The 22,455-nt window shown below is 37.9% G+C and overlaps 3 protein-coding genes across 3 annotated transcripts; all 3 read left to right on the top strand.

Annotated features, from left to right (window-relative positions):
- The first annotated feature begins 5,024 nt into the window (after nucleotides 1–5,024).
- Nucleotides 5,025–7,759, top strand: LOC113699117 (thioredoxin-like protein AAED1, chloroplastic). The gene is made up of 7 exons (XM_027219234.2): nucleotides 5,025–5,447; nucleotides 5,746–5,792; nucleotides 5,897–6,011; nucleotides 6,936–6,980; nucleotides 7,061–7,120; nucleotides 7,225–7,320; nucleotides 7,396–7,759. The coding sequence occupies exons 1-7, from the start codon at nucleotides 5,142–5,144 to the stop codon at nucleotides 7,513–7,515; spliced, it is 789 nt and encodes a 262-aa protein (XP_027075035.2). The 5' UTR covers nucleotides 5,025–5,141; the 3' UTR covers nucleotides 7,516–7,759.
- Nucleotides 7,760–10,383: 2,624 nt separating this feature from the next.
- Nucleotides 10,384–11,364, top strand: LOC113698943 (short-chain dehydrogenase ptmH-like). Its single transcript, XM_072057657.1, has one exon. It carries the CDS (start codon nucleotides 10,401–10,403, stop codon nucleotides 11,292–11,294), a length of 894 nt encoding a protein of 297 aa, XP_071913758.1. The 5' UTR covers nucleotides 10,384–10,400; the 3' UTR covers nucleotides 11,295–11,364.
- A 1,744-nt stretch (nucleotides 11,365–13,108) lies between these two features.
- LOC113699119 (AP2-like ethylene-responsive transcription factor ANT) lies at nucleotides 13,109–17,763 on the top strand. Its single transcript, XM_072056462.1, has 9 exons — nucleotides 13,109–14,306; nucleotides 14,432–15,107; nucleotides 15,368–15,450; nucleotides 15,587–15,595; nucleotides 15,700–15,788; nucleotides 15,871–15,944; nucleotides 16,040–16,090; nucleotides 16,190–16,266; nucleotides 16,844–17,763. Exons 1-9 carry the CDS (start codon nucleotides 13,979–13,981, stop codon nucleotides 17,476–17,478), a joined length of 2,022 nt encoding a protein of 673 aa, XP_071912563.1. The 5' UTR covers nucleotides 13,109–13,978; the 3' UTR covers nucleotides 17,479–17,763.
- Nucleotides 17,764–22,455: the final 4,692 nt, after the last annotated feature.

Below are 22,455 nucleotides of genomic sequence, written 5' to 3' on the forward strand. Positions count from 1 at the left end.
GGTTAATGAGTTACAAATGCAACGATTGAATTAACGCTATAAAAAATTTATTATATGTGGGTAACAAGAACAATTGAACTTTATTAAACAATCCATGAGTTGTTAGAAGTGAGAGAAATTATAGATAAAATTGCTTGGAAGAGAATTAAATGCAAAATTCGATAAATCCAAATATCCATTGATCCATCACTTCTATTCAATTAGACACGCTACCTGGGAAACAGAAGATGCTTAGTCAACTCGCGCGCGCGCGTGTGTGTAGACACAGTCAAGTACTTAGTAACACTGCTGATAATTTTCAATCAATTGATAGCTGATAATTGAAGCATGCTTAAACGTTGAAATGTTTGATCAAAATAACTCCGTTATCAAAATTTATACATCAATTTTAGATTGTTTTACCCAATAATTGAGAATGATTTAAAAATTCAACTATTAACTACTTAACTGAAATTTGATCTTTTTCTTTTATTTATTTAACGAATTTGTGAGCTGCCCGGATTTTACACTGACAAATTTGTTGCTCAACCATTGTAAGAATTGACTGTTATTGTAACGAAGACATTCATGAAGCAGTTGTACATCCGAGATTCCAAAAGGGCATGTCTTCAAGTAAGGGACCCATTTTGGGTTTAACTGTAGCTAGCGGCTGATGCGCATCCAATATATGTGCAGCTAGTAAAAAGATATTTAAAAAAAAATTAGTTAGAAAAGTGGGGGTTTTTTTTTTTTTTTTTGGGTAGGGAGGTGATTGTTAATTCAATAGACGTAGAGAAGGCGATTAATTAAAATAATGTAATTTTGAAACCCATTTCCTCCCGCTGTCTGTATAGTATAAGATGCTACTGATTGATAGTTTTAATTTCTACTATTTGGAGATTGTTTGTTAATATTAATTATTATTTCCATTAGGATCTGTCTAACGTCTACTGGGTACCGGACAAAATATATTTCAGATGTCATATTTTTTTAAGATATAAGATTAATTAGGTAAAGTAAATAAATACAAGTGAGGGAAGGCAAAAATAAATAGAAAGAGTATATAAATGCTGCGGAGTATAATAATTATTAGTATGTCTATATACATCGTAAGTTAGGTGAAGTTTAAATGTGTTGATGGATGTCAAATTAGAAAAATCCTTTCTATTATTGTAGTTTCTTTGTGACCTTACCGAAACGAAAAAAGTGAGGGGCCATTTTAGTTAATACTTATTTACTGGTTTTAATTACATCAGTGCACGGAAAAAGGGGGTACACAAGCAATGAGGAGGACGACCTAAAATCTCGTCTTCAATAAATGTGTAGTTGAATTTGTAAGACTGACAGGTTGAGTCTCTATCATGTGAAAAATGTAAAAACACGGAAAACAAACTTAAACCACCCTGGACTTTTACGGCGATGAAATATCGTAGAAAAGAAAAAGAAGAATGTATTTGTTTTTTTTAAAAAAAAAAAAAATCTATTTCATTGCCAGACCAGAATAATAGTAGTATACGCATGTGTTGAAAGTTCATAAAGAATAATCTCATCTGCAGCAAGAAAAGGAAAAGGCCCTTTTAAGTCGAATTGTTTATGAAAAAACTTCTGAAACTTTACACTGATGAGAGACAATTAATTAAACGGGGGAGGACTTTGTGAAATTTGACTGTTGATAATCGGAAGCTTGGTAGGTCACTTGGGATGAGAGATCAGTTGGTGGATTCTGGATAAAAATGGCAAATGTAAAAGCGCGCAAGCTAGGCTAGATATGTTCCGGTTAGGGCTGCAAACGAATCGAGCCACTCGCAAGCGGCTCGAGTTCAGAATATTAAACTCGTTAGGCTCGCGAGCTTGGGTATATATATATATTTTTTTATTTTTATTTTTATTTAATAATAAAATTACGTATATTATATATATATTTTTTATTTTTTTCATAGTAAAATTACGTATATATCCTTACTATTTTATTATGTATTAAGAAAAAATATTATTTTATTTATTTTTTAAAAAATAAAATAATTATTTTTTATTTTTTTTTCGAGCTCGAGCTCAAGCTCGAAATTTACCGGCTCGTCGAGCTCGAGCTTGATAAAATTTAGTCGAAACTCGGCTCGATTAGCTCAAAACTCGACTCGGCTCGACTAGTTTGCAGCCCTAGTTTCGGTCGATCCGTCAGGTTATCCGGCTCAGTTGAATCACCCTGTAGAGTAGACTCCTTCCTTAAGAATAGGAGTAGGTTAAACTAGATTAAATGTATTATTACAAAAAAAAAAAAAAAAGAAAGGGAATTGTGAATATTAATACTAGTATACTACTGGTACGTGTTAAAGAAAGGTAAGGACAATAAACGTCATTAATTTCCTAACTAGAGAGCTAAGTGCTACTGCAATACTTGTTTAATTTTGAGATTTTTTTCCAAAAAAAAAAAAAAAAAGGGGTAAGAATTTTGGTGGGATGAGGGTAAATAAATAGATAAGGCAGGAAGCAAAGTTGATTTATTGGCTCAAGACAAAGATGCCTGCATGTACTTGGTGTATCAATCAAGTCAATAGAATGTCCCAAATCATAAACAAGGAGGATGGGATTGGGAGTGAGGAAGGTAGAAGGATGAGGAGTGAGGAGGGGGCGGTGGTGGGAATGGGGATCGCTGCCCAAAGCATATCGCCAAATCAATCCATATCCATTCAATGCATTAATATGAATGTCTCCACCATACATCCTACTACTATTACTTACTACTACTGTTTTGACTAACTCGAGACGCTGTCTCTGTTAAATTTACTCTCAGTCCCAAAGCCCACAATAAGTTGTCGGAACAATAAATTACATTCATAAGAATCAGGCCACTTCTTCTTCTTCCTGTTTTTTTTTTTTTTTTTTTTTTGTCTTTGGGGGGGGGGGGGTGGGGGTTATATATAGTATATATATACATATATATATATTCGGTTGACTGGGTTAAGTAATGCGGATTTCCGTCTCGCCTCTGTAATGTTTCCAAAATCGCTTGATACTCCATCCGTCCCGTTTTGTTAGTCTTGGTTTTTTTTTCACACAGATTAAGAAAGTGTAATTAATTTGGTTGGAAACATAAATTTAGATTAATAATTTCCTAAAATACCCTTATGCTAATTAGTATTAGAAAAGCTCAATGTATTCAATGTAGTGGGTTAGTATTTAATAACAATGTATTAATAACAAGATATTTAATAAGGGTATTTTAGACAATTTGAAAGATTACTATATTTCTTGATGGGAAAGTGAATTACAATTTGGGATAGACGAAAAAGGAAAATAAGACTATCAAAGTGGGACGGAGGGAGTATTAATTACTGCAACTACTACTTACGTTATGTCCGAGAAGGGGCCTTGAAGACAACAACACCAGCAAGTAGTGAAGTGGGAAAAGGCGCAAAAGTCTCTGTCAAATAGAGAGAGATAAAACAAAAACGTTGCTTTCAATAATATCTTGGACCGTAAATACCAATATGGTCCAGCTCTAACCCACGTGATGTTGCTGAGTATTAAAAATCCCAAGTCTCCTTCTTCTTCTTTTTTTTTTTTAATACGTATCACATTTTATCAAACCTTTTTTTTTTTTTTTTTTGTGATTTGGGTCAAAAGGAATGCAAAGGCCGTCACTGAAAAAAAAGTAAGTAATTCCATAAGGAGAAATTGGGTGTGTTTGTATTGCATTTTTCGTCATTTTTCATGGAAAAATTACTGTAGCGATTTGATATATGTGAGGAAAAAAAGTGATAGGGAAATGTGATCACGGAAAATGACAATATTTTTCGACGGAAACAAACAATCCAAACACACCCTTTTCCGAAGGAAACTCTGAAAAGCCTTGGCCTCTCAGTCTCTTTGCGAAACACACGACGGTTTTGCTTTCAAGCAGTATTTTATCCCTCAAATTTCTGTTTCGGGCCTGTCTCACACGCACAGCTAATTCACCCATTCTATTCTCTATGCATCCCTTTTTGACGAATTGTCAATGCCGAGTACTTCATTTATTTAGTACAAAGTACTTGTCTTTTCAAACTCAATCGTGCCAGCGAGAGAACCTTCGTTTTAAGGTTGTAGGCAAATAAGTTTTTTGTTTGCATTGACGATTATTTGGGGGAAAAATGGTTTTATTTACTATAATAACTGTTGATATCGCTTTGTGATGTGATGTGATATCTAAGTATATGTGAAGTGAGAAGATAGTTAACATAATTTTAAATTAAAAAAATGACAAAACGTGTTTGAGGAACATCTAAATTCTACATTACTCCTTTTGAAACAAATGTTGGAAAATAAGTTTCAGGAAAATTACGGGAGTGTTTGGATAGCACAAATATTTCAAATAATATTTCGCTTGTATCATAAACATACTTTTCAATCTATCTTTTTATATTTCTAATTATCTTTTTATCTTACATACATCACATCACAAAAAATGTTACAGTAATAAGTCACTTTCACGCATTGCGAATTATATTTTTGTTTGAGATGGATCCCCAAGACCAAGATTGTTCATCGCCTTACAGTATTCCTTTTGCTTGGCTAAGCATTTCTCTACTCAATTTGATCATCGGCAGTTTTCTTTCATCTTTTCTTTTGAACCCGTGCCATGTATTTCAACCCTGTTGATTCGATAACATTTATATAATCTATTCTAATAAAAAAAAAAAAAAAAAAGGAGAAGCTGACGAAATTTTTCCGTCAACCATAATTAAGTGATAAGACCAACCCTTGACCTCCCACCCCCATTGATTTGATTGCTGCTTCCTCAATTGTTGTCTAACTGCCTTTGACATCGTCAAATTCCTCTACCAACGTCAAACCTCAAAAGAAGCACTCGATCCACTTTTGAATGGGCTCCTATTGTAGTAGCCGTGTGAGAGACGAACGGAAGCATTGTACGGGCTGGAAAGATGGCGTAGATATGCTACCTCTGATATATAGGCCTTTTAATCCACGAGAAATGGGCTCAACGAAGTCCAAGAAAATGTACCAACAGTTGATCTCATCAGGGTCAAGAGCCTCGTGCTACGTCACCGTTTCATCTTCTTTCGGTGGAAACTGGATGGTTCTCCCGCCACATAAAAATTTCCTGCTATCGTTGGCCCGATCCCCATCCCGCGTTTCGGTCTCTCTCTCTAAAGCCTAAAGCCATGGCGACGACGATATCTCCTCCGCCGCAAACACTAATATTAAAACGATCGTCAATTTCCACTTCCGTTTGTTTTCCGTCATCTCAGAGGCTAGTGTCAGCACCCCAGACTTGTTCAGTTTCAGTTAACTCTGTCAGTTCAATCCATTTCCCAAAATCCAAAAGGCTAAATCGTTCTCCGGCTAGAGCTCAAGCCTCCTCGGTTGCTTCTTTTTCCCAGAATGTCGGGGATTTGCTGGGTGATGTCAGCATCTTCACCGCCACCGGCGAGCCCGTCAAGTTCAAAGACCTCTGGGATCAAAAACAGGTAATTCACCCACACTTAAATTTATACTGGTGGAGTAGTTTTTACGCTTTTTTTTTAAAAATTTTGAGAATTACAACATTAGCTATGCGCTTTTATCAGATGATGATCCTTGACAGTTAGTTCCTAATTTTACCGCCAGCGCTTTTTTTTTTTTTAATAAATAATTTTAACTAAAATCACACTGCCCTATTATTTAACCCATGATATCCTCATTTTATTTTTTTAATTGGTAATTGTCTTTTAGTCTAATTCTCGATCAGGGGATTTTTGCTAATTCATCTTCCTTTTTCGTTTCTAGGGAATGGCAGTTGTTGCTCTGTTAAGGCATTTTGGGTGTCCTTGCTGGTAAGCACGAAGCCACGCAAGCAAATGCTATTTTCTGTGATGGTTGCTTGCTTGATCTTCACACTGGTGCTTTTTAATGGCTTTCTTTGTTCACAATCATTTAGCTGGGAACTTGCTTCAGTACTTAAAGAATCAAAAGAGAGATTCGACTCTGCTGGCGTGAAGCTAATTGCTGTTGGTGTTGGTGCGCCCAGCAAAGCTCGCATTCTTGCTGAGAGGGTTTGTCTCTTGCATTTCATAGCCTCCTTTTTTTTTTCTTTTTTAATTTTGGTTAACATGAACTTCAAAAGATTTCTCTTAACATTTATTACTTCGAAGAGTCTAAACTATTTACTATGTGAAATAGGATTGACGTTGGGTTCGATTAGGATGTTTAGATGGTAGCTTGACGTATATTTGACATCCATGATCTCAATTCTGGATTATAACTAAGCCTGGTGTTAAGTTACTGCAAAACAAGAAACAAAGAGTGCAGTAAATCGCACCAGATTGCACTATCTGCTCTTATGATTTCTTCAAGAAACTCTTGACCTTTTTGCAGTCGTTTTTCAAAAGGATTTTGGTTTGCCAGTGTTCAAAATGTTGGATATGTCATAAGCGTGCAGAAATGATTCTTGTGAATAAGCAATGGAGCTCATTTTGTCTGCCTGTGCCACATTTGGTTGTGCACCATTTCTTGCCTCCTTGGTTAGGATGTCTGGCTGGAATGGCAGAATGGGACTTGCCTCCTGAGTTTCATGGAAGCTTATCCACTTATGGAGGCCTAGTGTATCAATGGTTATTCCTAACCGTACCTGTCCATGGTTTTCAGTCTGTTTTAGGTCATATTTGGGCAATTAAACTTGCAATTTGGCAAGGCTGCCAGCAATATAACTGCTGATTGATTAAGATTGTGAGGCTGAGTTATTCTATAAAGATGAGATTCTACACTGGATTTCTTTAATGTGTAATATTCTGGCATGGGGTTTGTATCATTTTAAAGTATAGTTGAGTATATATGAAAAGGATCCAACGATCCATTTCTTCAGCATCATTTTGCTCTGAGAAAGATTGTTTTGTCGATTATTTCCACAATTTGATTTCAAGTAGTTTTTCATGCTATTGTTTGAGCTGATGCTTCTGGTAATGTTCTTGTATGGCCAGTTACCATTTCCAATTGATTGCCTGTATGCTGACCCTGACCGTAAGGTAATAGCTTGTGTGTTCTCAGTTATTGCCAGTTCAATTTCTTCCGTTTACCATCCTAACTCTGATGCTTTGTATCTCAGGCATATGATGTCTTGGGCTTGTATTACGGTGTCGGTCGAACATTTTTCAACCCCGCAAGTGTAATATTTTCTGTTGTCTTATTATCGTTAGTATTTTTGGTAAAATGGGTTTATCATCAAAACTAGCGTTCTTGGTAAATTCTTTTTGGACCCTGACCTAACAGGCTAAAGTTTTTTCAAGATTTGAGACTCTACGAAATGCTGTAAAGAACTACACTATTGAAGCCACCCCAGATGATAGAAGTGGAGTCTTGCAACAGGTTTGAGCTCGTAACCTTTAGGGTCCCAGATCAATGTTACTCTTCTCTCAACATTTTGATTTTCTCTATGATTAGGGAGGGATGTTTGTATTCAGAGGAAAAGAATTGCTATATGCTCGGAAGGATGAAGGGACCGGTGACCATGCTCCCTTAGATGACATCATTAATATCTGCTGCAAAGTCCCCATTTCATGAAGTCTTTCTCTGCTCCCTCTCTTCTAAAATGGTGCTTTCTGGTGTATCTGTCATTATTAAAGTTAGATTACCAATATGTAACGGCTGTTGTTTATATTGCCTTCAGCATAGCACTTACCATTTTTTCTGTTGCCTGTTCACTATAGTGTGAACTGCTCTCCATCTCGCGCGCATATGTAATCATGTAAAAGTTTGTGTATTTCGCCTCAGAGGTAGTCCGATTGGTTCCGTAGTCTGATAGTTATCAGCAGGTCTCGTGATCGATCTTCCTGTGCTTCCTCGCTGTGTATTCTTGGGGCAAGGCTCTACATAATTTTAGGAAATTAGTCTGGTCGAAAAGATGGAATATCCTTAAGTGAAAGAAAAAAAGTGAATGTATATCGCTGTTCTGTTCTTGAAATTACTAACTAGACTCTTGAGAATAATTTTACAGGCTGGGTAAGCTTGAGTATGTCCGCATAGTCTTTTTGCGCTTGCCCGGACTGTTATTGATGTACTAAGCTTCACGGTCACTATTATAGCTACAACAGAAAATGGATAGCTGTATATGTGAAGCGAGCTACTTGAATACGTTCAAGGACGTGCAATCATACTCATGGGTTCCGGCGGTGGAAAACTAAAAACTGTGAATAGGATTAAGACGTGATAGTTTCTCGGATCAGATGACCCCTTTGTTTTTTTTTTTTTTTAAATGTTCAGAAGAAATTGGATGATGTATTTGAATTACTAAACAAGTTTGACATCTTCATTTAGTCCAAACCACTACATAATCCTAACAAGAAGCTAAATGCAAGCTGAATGGATCTTTAATGATGCATTTCCAGACTACCTTTTCATCTCTTACCCCAAAAAAAATGGTATTGTCCCTTTTTAAATAACTGGCCCTTGAATTCTGTGGTTCCAAGTTCATTGGAAATAGATATCAAGATAAACTTAAATAGTGTGAATCTTTCCATTCTAATAATGTAGAGGAGGTCCATTTCCTAGTTGCGAAAGAGAAAGCCCCCTGAATGGCAAAATGGAACCATTTCCAAGGACGTGCAAGCAGAGACATGAAAGGCACTTGCGCCCAAAATGGGTGACGGATGTAGAATCTTCTTTGAATGAAAGCAACCCCACCCTGAGATACAGAGTGGTCTTGTTGGCAAAATTTTGCTATTCCACTCGCATTCAGATTGTAGAGGACCAGAGGTATCCTCGGATTGGATACTATTTTAGGTTACCTTTCTTTCCCTGGTGAGATGAAAAAAAAAAAAAGTTATTAATGCAGCATCCTTCGCATATTTTGGGTTTTGGCTCTTCATGTATCTGGAAGAGAGCAAGAATAATGACACTCCAAAACTGTAGTTTAATCACCTGAAGAGTGAAGTCTATCATTTCTTACAAGAAAGATAAAAGTTTTACTGTGATTCATCGTGATTACAAACATTGAATTTGATTAGGAAAGTGATACTGAGAATTGAGCCTTTTACAGCTGCAACAGAATTATACCATCCTAAATTGAACCAAATAAAGGGTCCTTTTTGGAAAATCGAAGCTTGACCATATAACATTTAAGCCCACATCAGAATGCAGCCTCACGTTCGTTGGAGCTTTTTTATGAATTTGTGATGGAAAATGAAATGAGGTTGTCCTGTATGGTCCATGCAAGTCTAAGGTCCCCCAGAGTTCATATCGTACAACTAAAAGAAAGCTAAAAGAAAGACTAAAAGTACTTAGTGTACTGATAGTGCACGCGAAGGTGCTATGGACGAATGAAATTTACGATTTCCCTTTTTTTTTTTTTTTTTTTTTTTGGTTTTTTGGGGTTTCTTTGCAAAATGCAAAGGTATTGGTATGATGAGCCAATTGCCATTTTGGATCTAGATGGTAGATAGAGAGAATCTTAGGTGAATGTGACAAGACACACATGCCGTAGAAGATGACATTTCACACACACTCAGTGTAGTGTGAGACAGAGAGGAGAAAGAGAGAGAGAGAGAGAGACCAAATAAAGAGAATGAGGTTAAAAGATTTTCTGTGGTGAGAGAGTTACAAACGAGGGGGACTTTAATGGTGTAGAGATAGGTCTCTCTCTGGGAGCTTAAAAGGGCAAGCAGCTGCTAGCCCTTTTGTTCTCATGCAGAACCGCAGGCCACACCCATTGGGCTCTGTGGTCGTTCTCAGCTAAGTTGCTATCCATCATCTACTTTTTCTGTTGACTCCTCCTCCTGCCCAATGCCCATAGCTGTGATCTTATTTAGATTTTGTGTTCCCACCTGAATTCTGAAACCAATCCGCATCCTCATTAAAGTGCACTGCCATGGACTCTGCCATTATTATTATTTTTTCTCTAAGTTATAATCGCTGATTCCTTCTCTACCATGAATTCCCTGACAGCAACATATGTGTTTCAAATTTGTTTATAACCAAGACAAAGTTTGTTCGTTAAAAAGGAATCAAGATTTGCCTGGGATTCAAGTATACACTGTTGTCTTTTTCTAACATATTTCATTAGCAAAACGAAGCTGAATTAGCAGAATTTTGATGTTAAAGTCACCGTCTGCCAACAGCATACAATGCACGGACTAGGTGAGGCAAACTTGATCTAGCAACATGATTCATTCGAAGTTCTAATTCTAGCATATAGTTTGCTAGCTAATATGTCAAATAATAAGTCGGCACGCAGGATATGCGCCAGGCCAAGCGGGTAGAGTCGCATAATCAGAGAATTTAGATGAAAATCCATCGAAGCCGGCTGACGTAACGTGGCATTAGTATATGCCATTGCACTATAGCATATGCTCCCTGAATACGTAAAACAAGAGGCAAGATTGGCGGAGTAAACATAGATCCTCATCAATCTCTTCTTAATTAAAGTTATAAGAAGCGGGAGCAGAAGCATAATGCGGTGCATCAAGATTGGACACCATCCCGAAATAGGAACAAGGATGAGTGAAGGCAAGGTCGTTCTGGTCACAGGATGTGCTAAAGGGGGCATCGGTTATGAATATTGCAAGGCATTCGCCGAGCAAAATTGTCGTGTTTTCGCATCTGACATCCCCACCCGCATGCATGATATGTTAGAATTAGAGTCGGTCGACAAAATTGGGACACTTGAGCTTGATGTTTCATCAGAGGACAGTGTCTCATCGGCTGTGAATTCTGTGATATCAAAATGTGGCAGGATAGACGTATTGATCAATAATGCAGGAATAGGAAGTACTGGCCCTTTAGCTGAGCTGCCGTTGGAGGTAGTGAGAAAAGCGTACGAAGTCAACACTTTGGGGCAATTAAGGATGGTTCAACACGTAGTCCCTCATATGGCCTCTCAGAGATGTGGTAGCATAGTGAATATCGGGAGCGTTGTTGGAAAAGTGCCAACCCCGTGGGCTGGCTCCTATTGTGCTAGCAAAGCTGCAGTACATGCCATGTCCGACGCTTTGCGGGTCGAGCTGCGGCCATTTAATGTCGATGTGATCTTGGTGCTTCCGGGTGCTGTAAGATCAAATTTTGGTGACACCAACATGGAGAAATTGGGAAACTATGATTGGAAACTTTATAAAGAATTCAAGGAAGCTATTGCCGAGCGAGCAAGGGCTTCCCAGGGTAGCAAAGCGACAGATGCAGCCCTTTTTGCTAGACATGTAGCAAAGAAAGTATTGAGTCCTAGACCACCAAAGCAGGTTGTGTTCGGTCACATGACTGGGTTGTTTGCTCTGCTTTCGTGGTCGCCCCTTTGGGCTAGAGATCTCTTTTTCTCTACTCGATTCAAGCTAAATAAGAAAGCCTTCCTGTAAGGGAGTTGCAGTGCTGTAGATTGTCACAACGTATGCATTTGAAAACATTTTACCGCTGGTTTTTTTTTTTTTTTTTCCACCAAAAACACGGCCAATGTTCAAGTTCCAGTACATGTTCTTAAAACTTCCAACAGTGACATCTAACAACTACAATGTTATCCGGACAAGGAAGAGCAATTCTTTCCTGGTTAACTAGCAGGTTTCCCAGCATAAAGTGTCGGTACTATACACAATCATACAGTAGTACCAAACAGAAGATAGGACCATCTGCAGATGAATTGCTCCCCACACCCCAATCTTCCCCCGCCCAAAATTTAGAAAACTAAAGCCCGAATTAAGGGATAATGCATTTCCAAATATGCTCCCAGGGGGGATGGGCATAAAACAAGGTGGGATGTCTATGTGTAGACAGAAAATTATAAGGAGGTCTGACTTCTGAGTAGTCAAGGACTAGAGCCGTTTATCAGACCAAATTTTCCTGGGAATAAGGGATTATGAGTTGGCCTATTTGAAGCAGACAAAGAAGAGAAATGTGGCTCCACCGACCCCTGCTTCCAAATTTCCAATTCCCATCTGCTGGATGGAGTGACATTTTTGTTCAGGTAGGGAACGAGCCCCCTTTATGAGGCCCAGTAGTATTTTGGGCAATTTGCTATCGGCCTGTCGTGGATGGTTGGATATTACTCATCATTTCTATTATAAGAAAAAGGGTCCATGACTCTTTGCCGCAGCAGCATCCTCCATCTTTAGTACGTTTTACTTAACTCTCCCTTTTAAAAAACGAATCATTTCTGCTAGAAAATCTGTCTCCATTAGCGTTCTGCATAATTAACATTTAACATCCGCGATTAAGAATGTAAGGTTGAAATTTCCTGAGGTACAAAGATCTCGTACCTCCTCCGTACTAAACATCAGAGATCAATGCAACGTGATACTTTTTCAGAGATCAATTAGGAGCTTGATTTAATTTGGGATGTCATCCTCCTCGTATTAAGCTTCGTTTCCAATTAATGGCCTAAAACACCTGCTGTCACGACAATTCTTGTTATTGATTGTACACTTTATTATTATTATTATTATTATTCTAACCTTTTAATAATGTATACAAAACTTGGTGTGCCCTTATACCAGGTGCAAGGGAACAAAGGAAATTGTATAAAACCATAGGGAGAGGGGAGAGGGCGGGGTGGAGTTCTTTAAACTAAACAGTAGAGAAGGTTGGACTGCTGCTTGTGAAAGGAAATATGCAGAGAAAGCAGGCATGCTAGTCAAAAAGATTTTTTTGTTTCTGCTTCTCGTTTGCATCTGCGCTGCAGCAGCAATACCTAAGCAGACAATAGACGTATCAATCCAGGCAACATCTAGACGGCATCGTTTAGACTTGTCCAACAGGCTCTGCTTCCTGCGGCGACCAAGTAGTAGCCAGCCATACATAGTACTAGATGCCCATTAATCAAAAGAAAAGAATTCTAAAAGAAAAAATAACTAAGCTAGTAGGTCCAGTTGCTGCAGAGGGGCTATGTACTGTACTGGTGAAGTGATCAGATCGACATTTTGTCTTCTGCCCTATGAAATCTAGCTAAGCTTCTCTGATCCTGCGGGATTGTAAAAAAGCAACACCACCTAATTGATTGTTAAATCATATCGTTTTAATATGTCCACCCCACCCTCTGCCACTTCCACTCAATTACCGACGGATGAAATATTTCTCCCCAAGATGAATAAGTCATGAGCCCCTCCCTGTACACAACATAATGCATATAAATCTTTTTGAGCTTTGACCAAAGAAACCCTCCTCTCGCCACCCCCCTCCCCAAACAAAAAAAAAAAAAACGTACAAAAAGAGAAATGCATACGTATTCACAAACAATTACTATAACTGTTTGTGTACCTTGACACAATAGTGTTCACTGTGGTGTTGGAACGATCAGTAATGGTATTGAAACAGTATAAAGTCCAGGCCTATTTTAACAGAGGTACATTTTCTTGATTTATGCCCTGGACCCTTCTGATTCGATCCCTCGGTTTTGCACTTGGGATAATAGAGCGTGCTCTGGGGCCATTAGTTTGATTGATGGTCTTTTTGAGGACTTGGTATTTCTGCTCAAATATACCAGTTTAGCGGAGCAGTGTAGTTTTGTGTTTTGCGTGTGAGCATACCACGGAAAGGATAAAAGAAAAAGTGGAAGAGGATTAGAGGAAGGGAAGGGTGGAGCGGAGGACAGGAAAAGTAAAAGAAGAAGTTGTCTTTCTCAAACACAGATCCCTATGGAATGCAGGATGGATGCCCAGCATTGCTTGCTGGAACTCATTCTTTTTGTTCAAGTTTAAAGGGACTAGCTGTGTTCTCTTTAGAAATCTTTTCAGTGAGAGAGAGAGAGAAAGAAAAGTAAAAGAAAAAGACCGTAGATTCAGCTATTCAGTGGGTTTTTGGGCTTTCTTTAGATTTTGGCAAGATTTCGTCTACTTAGTCTCCGCAGCTAGAAAACAAAATACTACTACTACTTGCAACTTGCAAGCTGCTACTCCTACATAGTTTCAATTGGAGGGAGCAAAGAGATTGAGGAGATATGATTAGTTTATATGCTTTCCAATGATTGACTCCTCAGTCCTCCCACCAGGCGAAGTGAAACTGGTAAACTACTCTAGCTAAGAGTAAGAAGACTCTCTTCTAAGCGGGAAAAATGAAGTCCCTAAGTAATGGTAACACCAGCAACAATAGTAATACTAACTGGTTGGGTTTCTCTTTGTCCCCCCAAATGAACAAAATGGATGGTGCTGCTGCTGCTGCTGACCATCCTTCCCAAACAGCTCTGCCTTGCTCTAATGCAGTCTCTAGCTCAGTCGCATTAAGCTTTTCCCATCCTTCCTCTCATTTTAACTACCCTGGAATCTACCGTGGGATTGAAGGTGACAATGCTGCTGCGTTCTACTCGCCTGTGACTGTGATGCCACTCAAGTCTGACGGCTCATTGTGCATTATGGAGGCTATGAACGTTTCACAACCACAAGGTCTGTCTAGCTCAAAACTAGCTTCTTTTTGTCTTTTTGGTTTTTTTCTTGTTTGATGCTTTGTAATACTTGCTTATTTACCTATACCCGCGGAATCTTATGAGTTTTTAACTTTTACTATCAAGGTATGCTTTCAACTCCAAAACTTGAGAACTTCTTTGGTGGAACAACAATGGGGACCCATCACTACGAAGCTGGTGAAAGACGAAGTATGGCTCTCAGCCTAGACAGCATGTACTACCACCAAAGCTTGAATCATGCGCCCAGTAGTCAAGATTTCTTGAACAATCTACAAGGGAACTCCAGGCAGCAGGAGCATCAGAGGCAACAGCAGATTCAGGTTCAACAGTATGCGGAGTACTCTCCCTTTAGATGCCATGAATTTTACCAGGCATCAGAACAGGGAAGCAAAGGAACTCATCTTGCTGAAACCAATCTTCAGCTGCCTATAATGGCAGATAATGATCTTTCTGGTATGAAGAATTGGGTTTCTAGGAATTACCTTGGCGATCATTCACTAGAGCCTAAGATGACTGGCAGCGGGGGTGAAAATAGGTGTGAGTCTGGTTCCTTTGGTGCAATGGGGTATGGGGATTTGCAGTCCTTGAGCTTATCAATGAGCCCGGGTTCACAATCAAGTTGTATTACTGGTTCCCAGCAAATTTCACCCACAGGGACAGAGTGTGTGGCCATTGAAACTAAGAAAAGAGGGCCTGAAAAGGTCGAGCAGAAGCAGATAGTTCACAGAAAGTCCATTGATACATTTGGGCAGAGAACCTCACAGTTTAGAGGCGTAACAAGGTTAGATCTTTTGACTTGGTTCGTCTAATATCTCTTTTTTGTTATCCATTATTTGTCTTAGAATAGTTAAATCTTGGTTAGTTAAACAAACTTGCTCTTCTTACATAAATAGGATGCTAGTTTAGCCTGTCCTTGTTCTGCTTGCTCACTAGTTATCATGCTTCGTAGTTTAACACTAATTGTCCTCTGGTCAAACAGTATTTGGTATCCTTAATGTTGGTAGTACTTATTAGAATGCCTTTCCTCTGGATTGTGATCAGGCACAGATGGACTGGTAGATATGAAGCACATCTATGGGACAACAGCTGCAAGAAAGAAGGTCAAAGCAGAAAAGGAAGGCAAGGTAAGTAACTAACAAGTTATTTGCTACAAAATTAGCCACATTGTACATATTGGCAGCTTTCTTAACTTGCTAACTTTGAATCCTATCCTTCTCATGGTATTACAACGGGGGTTGCTTCTCTGATGACGTCTTCCAGTTTATCTAGGTATATTTGTTTTCTAAGTCCTTTCGTTGTTTATTTTTCAAATGATTGAGCACTATTGTGTTTATGTTCCTAGCACCTCATGTACTCCATAATGCTGAACTTAGGTGGCTATGATATGGAAGAAAAAGCTGCAAGGGCTTATGATCTGGCAGCACTCAAGTATTGGGGTCCTTCGACTCATATTAATTTTCCGGTAGGGGTTTGGTTCTGGTAACTTGAACTTAGATGTCCTATTAACTCTCCTTAGCCTGATTTGCTTGGTGATGCCTTTTCAGTTGGAAAATTATCAGCATGAACTTGAAGAAATGAAAAGCATGGCAAGGCAGGAATATGTGGCTCACTTGAGAAGGTGGCTCATCATCCTTTCTATCTTATAGCATCTGATTTTTTCTTAAGTCTGACTTGACTTTATCCCCTCCATGATATCTACACTACAATTTGCAGAAAGAGCAGTGGTTTCTCAAGGGGAGCTTCAATGTACAGAGGAGTAACAAGGTCTTAGAACTTAGAAACAGATATAAACTGATATGTTTCTGATCATGATTAGTATCTGTTGTTTAGCTGAAATTGTATTCTTATATTTTTCTTTAGCAGACATCATCAACATGGACGATGGCAAGCTAGGATTGGCAGAGTGGCAGGCAACAAAGACCTTTACTTGGGGACCTTCAGTAAGTTCTCGGACCTAAACAATCATAATTTTTGTTCATCCTACTACTAACTTGTACTGGCTTTTCCTATTGTCGTGCTAGCGTTACAAACAGGTTTAGATCTTGAAAGATTTTTTTTTTTTTGAAATAATTTATCAAGTACATGCTGTACAAAAAAAGTAAATGAATAAATTAGACCACATCTCTAGGATGCCCATTTTTTGCTACTTATTGACCCTTGAGACTTCAGCATACTGCTGATAGTGACGCAGAGATTAAGCCTTGCGGGATTGTGCGATACCAGCAAGGAAACAGCTTTTGCGAAAAAACAGTTCACTGGGGTAAACGGCAATGCTGCCAACACGCCAAGGCCACTTTGGCTTTTGCCCCCGTTTTTTTCCCTCATCTCGGATTAACTTGCCCTTCCTTTTACATAGCAGTTAGAGTTGTACATATTAATAAATCATTCTCCTTTAGTTTTAACAATGTAGTGTGGTTGTATAATATTGGGGAAAGCGGAAAGCTGAAAGCTGCCTCATTCATAAACTGATTATTGCATTTTAATTAGGTTTCTAAGTTTTACTTGATAACATTTCAGGCACCCAAGAGGAAGCTGCTGAGGCCTATGACATAGCAGCAATCAAGTTTCGGGGTGCGAATGCTGTAACCAACTTTGACATATCTAGGTACGATGTAGATCGGATCATGGCGAGCAGTAACCTTCTTGCAGGCGAACTAGCTCGTAGAAAGAACAACCTGGAATCTAGCAATGACATCTCTATTGGGAACCCTTCCAATCTCAACTGCAATGAGGAAGTTAACACCACCTCCAAGGAGAATAATGATAATGTGTTAGACTGGAATGTGGCTCTTCATCAGTTTCCTCTTCAGAAACCGGGTGATCCCGAACATTTCAAGACTTCATCTTTTCCAATGTCTGTGAATGATTTGATGGGGATGGAAACGCTTAGCACTACCGCTCATCAAGAGGCGGCAGGATCAGGCAAGATGACGACTCATTTCTCAGAACCCTCTTCATTGGTGACGAGTTTGAGCTGCTCCAGAGAAGGCAGCCCTGATAAAAGCAACAGTCTACCAATGCAATTTACAATTCCTCCAGCAGCATCCAAGTTGTTTGCTAGCCCATCACCCCACACGGCCAACCCTTGGATCTCTTCAACTCAGCTGAGGCCTCATGTCTCTGTTTTTGCTTCGTGGACAGATGCATCATGATGATATAATCAGTGTCCAATTAAAATGGCCCTGCAGGTTTTGGCTTTTGCATGAGCAACAGGCAGGGGAAATCATGTGGTTTTTCCCTGTAGTTACTGGCTCTAGCGGGGCCCTGTGAACTCTGTCGAGAAGAAATTCAACATTTCCCAACTTGGGCACTAAATTTATGTATCAAAAGCTTGAAAAAATTGATGGCGGGAAGCTTTAGAGGAAATGATTAGGTAAGGTTTCTAATCCATGCATTGATTCATTGACCAAATGAATGCACCCCAATTCATGATTAGATTTTGCTTCTCTGCACCTTTAAGTACAGAAGCAGCTCAAAGTTTCCCATAGCAGAAAGGTCTATTATCTGTGTCTTTGACCATCAATTGGGCTACTTTTCTTTCTTTCTGGATGTAGATCTTCCGGTTATCTATTTCAAACCAGTAATCGTGACCGTAAAAATTTTTCCTCTCTGTTTTCCAACCTAAGCTTTCTCCAAAGGTGACAAAAAATGCCGGCCGCCAGCCTTTTTCACTTTTTTTTTTTTTTATTCTTCAAAAAGTTGAGAAAAGGGTGTTAAGAATGGATTCTGGCACAGTATTACTTTGGCGGTAAGTAAAACGGGCCATCCATAACTAGTTGAAATTTCCGTAGTGCTGCAGTTTGTGGTGCTTGATCTTGTTCATATCTCTTTTCTCATCCTCTCTTTTCAAGATTTAATCGGCATTAGCTATCAGCCGAAAGCAATCATCACAAAAGTGATTTGGTGTCTGGACGTCAATAATTGCATCCTTAATATCAATCCTCACGAGCAAAGTCGTTCACTCGTGCACACAGGTAATGCAAGGATTTCATGTACGAATACTAATGATATGATGCAATCATATCATATTGAAGTCACCAACAACGGCTCGATTAAGGATGAAAAATCAGACGCATGTTCTGGCAACTGAATTTCATCTATTAATTACTACTGAGTGAAATGCATGCAATCCCTCAATTCTAGATTCTGGCTCTAGGTCTGGGCGTACTCATCCAGTCCGTCCATTCTTCCTTTCCCCCCCTCCCAACCTTCTCTTCAAACAAAAAAATGGAGGAGGGCGACTCTTGGATTTTCTGTGTTGATCAAATAATAGTCAGGGAAGAGATTTATTATATCTATTTCAATCCAATTTACCGGGTCCTATCCCATCCCTTTGTTGTAAATTTGAAAGGGTAGTAGAATAACATACCATCTGGTGCGTACAATACTGAAGTGGGGAAAAAGGGAAAGGGAAACAATGGGAGTGATGATGCAGTCAAAAAGGAAAATTTGTGAGTAGTTGTCTAGCACGATGGGAAAGTCTTGGATCAGAGGTTGTCCCGTCAACAAGATTAGCAATTATGTTGTCTCAGACTTGTTTTATCTTTGTCCTACTAATACACATTTATTATTATTATCATTATGTAATGGGAAATTGCCGCCGAACATGAGGTGTAGACGTGACACTAACAGTACGTCGTTTAGAATTGTTTTGTAGTACGTATTTCTTAGGATGGGATCGCTAATCAGATAAGCAGTCCAAACTGCATGCGTGGTTGCTCTCGAGCTGTAATTAATTAATTAATTATTACGAAAAGCACGTTCTCTTGTCTTAATAGGAAATTGTCAAAAGTTTAATCATGTCCATGCAAACTTTTCTTGGATGATTTAAACATTCAATGCTTGTACAGAAGCAATTATCTACAAGCAAACAAGTAATTTTTTTTTTTTTTTTTTTTTTTACTTACTTAGAGGTTATAAATATAGTTATAAACGAATCGAATCTAAATCAACATATCATGTTTGAACTCTGATCATTAAGTTACACAGACAAGACTCGTATTCGTTTAATAATATTCGAGTTGTAAATTTGTGTTTGTGTTCGATTCATTAAACAAAATTATAATTCAAGCTTGAACTTAAACTTGACTTGTTTAACTTAAATGAACCATTCATGAACAGACTCGAGACATTCGAGTTCAGGCTCTCTTTCATAAAATTGATACAATTTGCTTGTCCATAGTATTAACTACCAAGGAACAACATGTTTGAGACTAACAGAGGTTGGAAAGTTTGGAATAGAAATTATGAATACAATATAAACGCTAAATTTTGTAAAATGACAATGAGGCCCATGCTCGCAAATGATCGTTTAAATTCATGAACTATCTTGTGTTCGTTTGATGATTTATCAAACCAAAATATTCATTCAAACTCGACTCATATAAAATTTCAAACGAGCCAAACTAATGAATAGCGCAGCTGGATTAACAGCATTAGTTATAAAAAGGACATTGCTACACTTGACTGTTGAGGTTTTCCTCTTGTTACTTTAACCCCACACATTCTTCCTACTACCCATAACATATATATAAGCCTCACACGATCACAACTTCCACAGTATCTTGCTTCCGTTCAGAAATTGCCAGTTCCATTCTTGGATATAGTATAGACTGCAATCGATTCGTACAGAATATCCGGAGAAATTTTATGACTAATGAATCGAATGCGTTTCTCCTCCTATATTTTTTCTAATCTTTTACAGTTTTAGGAACCCCCTCTATAATTTGCAAAATAGCAGTAAACCTTTTTTTTTTTTTTTTTTGCATAAAACCGCTCGTAACTATTTTCAATTAGTAAGGTTTCCCATCGATAATGTGGAAGCCATTGAGGAAGAAATTTCCAAAAGGAAGAATAGTCTTTTAAAAGGTTACCCAAAAAAAAAAACGTGAGCCAAGTGACGTAAATGTTGCCAGTTGGAGCAAAATGTTTAAATAATTGGGCTTCTTTCTATGATGGGCTTTAAGATGCCAGATCCTCTCAGAATCGTTAACCATCTGCCCAAAGGACAGGCCTCTAGAATGATCGATCAAACCGTGAGCCAAGGCTATTCTTGGAACATGAGGGATCCGGGGCACGTCACCTTCCGGATTCCTTGCGAATGCCTGGCCCAATTGCTAATGAACAGGCCCAATTCTAGTCAGTCGACCGTTAAATGCAAAATTTATGCTTTTTTTTTTTTCAATTGAAAATAATTTCAAGAATATCTCAAGTCTTATTCAAAACCAACAACATCCCGCAAATTGCTTGCCTGCCAAGATTCGATGGTTGATGGAACGCTTATGGGCCAATTTTTTTTTTTTTTTGTTTGAGCTGTAAATAGCGGGTACTTATGTCTTGGTTATGAACCACGAATTATTATCAAAGATTAAAAATGTGAGATTAGGAGACGAGAGACAAGGCGCTGAGAGATTGCTATCAGCAGAGAATGAAACGATAATCTAAATCTAATGGCCCATTGGCTACCAACCAAACAGATGTTTGAGCAGCAAAGGGAAGGATTTTGGTATGACGCTGGAGGGGGACCCCAGGTGTTTGTAGGAGAACTACCACAAAAAGGTTTATGTGGTTAGCTATCCTTTGTAGTCATTTTCTTCCCTGCTTTATTCCGTAAAGTTGTCTCAGTTTTGAATGTCAAGATCCCCGTCCCAACAGACACTTAAAAAAAGACTTGCCAAGAACAAATCCAAGTAGTCAAATTACAACATGATACGGTTTGCCCTACCATACCAGCCTCTCTTCTTCTGTTGTCGTCAATGTTTTGAAAATCGGACTGGACAGGCGATCGACCGATTGAACCGTCAACCGTTCATGGCATCAGTCCAATTCTAAATTACAGCTGACTTTGTCAGAAAATCGGTCAAACCTCTTAGGGTAAACGGGGGTCAAATCGATGGTATTCGGTTTTTAACTCTTCTTTTAATATTTTTTTAGATTTTGCAAAGCACAGCTACCAAGGATTGAATTCAGGACATTTGTGATGAAAAACCAATATAGTAACCATTGTATCATTACATCTTATAAATTTTTTATGATAACTCATTTATATAAAACAAACATCCATTTTTCTTTTATCATTTTTCTCTACAAAATCTCATTTTCTTATGATTCTTTCTTTCTAATATTCAACTCTCTCTCTCTCTCATCTTTTCCTTTGTCACTCCCTTTTTAATCAAACATCTTTAGTTTTAATTTATTGATTTTTCTTTCATCTTTTAATTTTATTTTTGTCCATTAAATTGAAAAAAATTTTAAAAAGAATTATTTTTCTTAAACTCTAAAGACTAATTATGAAATGTCACAACCACTCACTTTTATCTCATTTTTTGTTTCTTATCAAGTTTGTATTTTTATTTTCGATTCTCCTGACTTCCTTTAAACTCCAAACTTCTTTTTTTTTTTTAATTGCAATTTCAAAATCCCAAAAACGTAAATTAAAATTTAAACTCACAATATCTAAATTCCTATAAACGTGAATTTTGTATAATTTCAAAATATTGTGGTATATTTTGGATTGAATTTAAGATTATTTTTTGGTAAATATAATTGAGATTGAGATGAAATTTATTTGTTTCAACTTATAATTTAAAAAATTTATTTTTGAAAATCTAAGTTATTCGAAAATATTAAACTTTTTATCATATAAAGTTTTAGATGAGTCCATTGCATGTCTTATTTTGTGTGTATATATATATTTTTATATAAATTATTTTTAAAAAAATCATTGAACTACGGTTGAACCGGTCCGATCAATTGAACTTTGACCTGAACACTTCACCGGTTCAATTAACAGTCCGAGTTTTAAAACATTGGTTGTCGTGGAAGGCCCCGTCTCATTTCCTAATTTGTCTTTTTTTTTTTCTTTTTTTTATGCGGAGTCAGCATGAACATTTTATTGCTTTAGTATTATGCATGAACATGAAATAAGATAACGAGTGATTAAATGAAATAGAGTCACCAATTGAGTTATTGTTTCCCTATTCAAGGGTTAAAAAAACCAAAAAAAAAAAAAAGAAGAAGAAGAATTGTTGAAGAAGAAGAAAAAGCCCAACATTTATGGGATGGAATTCTTAGGTGTAAATTATCGGAGATGGCAAAAACTTTATTAGACAAAAAAAGCTGAAGATGAC

This window comes from Coffea arabica, chromosome 7c, assembly GCF_036785885.1.
Source record: "Coffea arabica cultivar ET-39 chromosome 7c, Coffea Arabica ET-39 HiFi, whole genome shotgun sequence".
Taxonomy (NCBI): domain Eukaryota; kingdom Viridiplantae; phylum Streptophyta; class Magnoliopsida; order Gentianales; family Rubiaceae; genus Coffea; species Coffea arabica.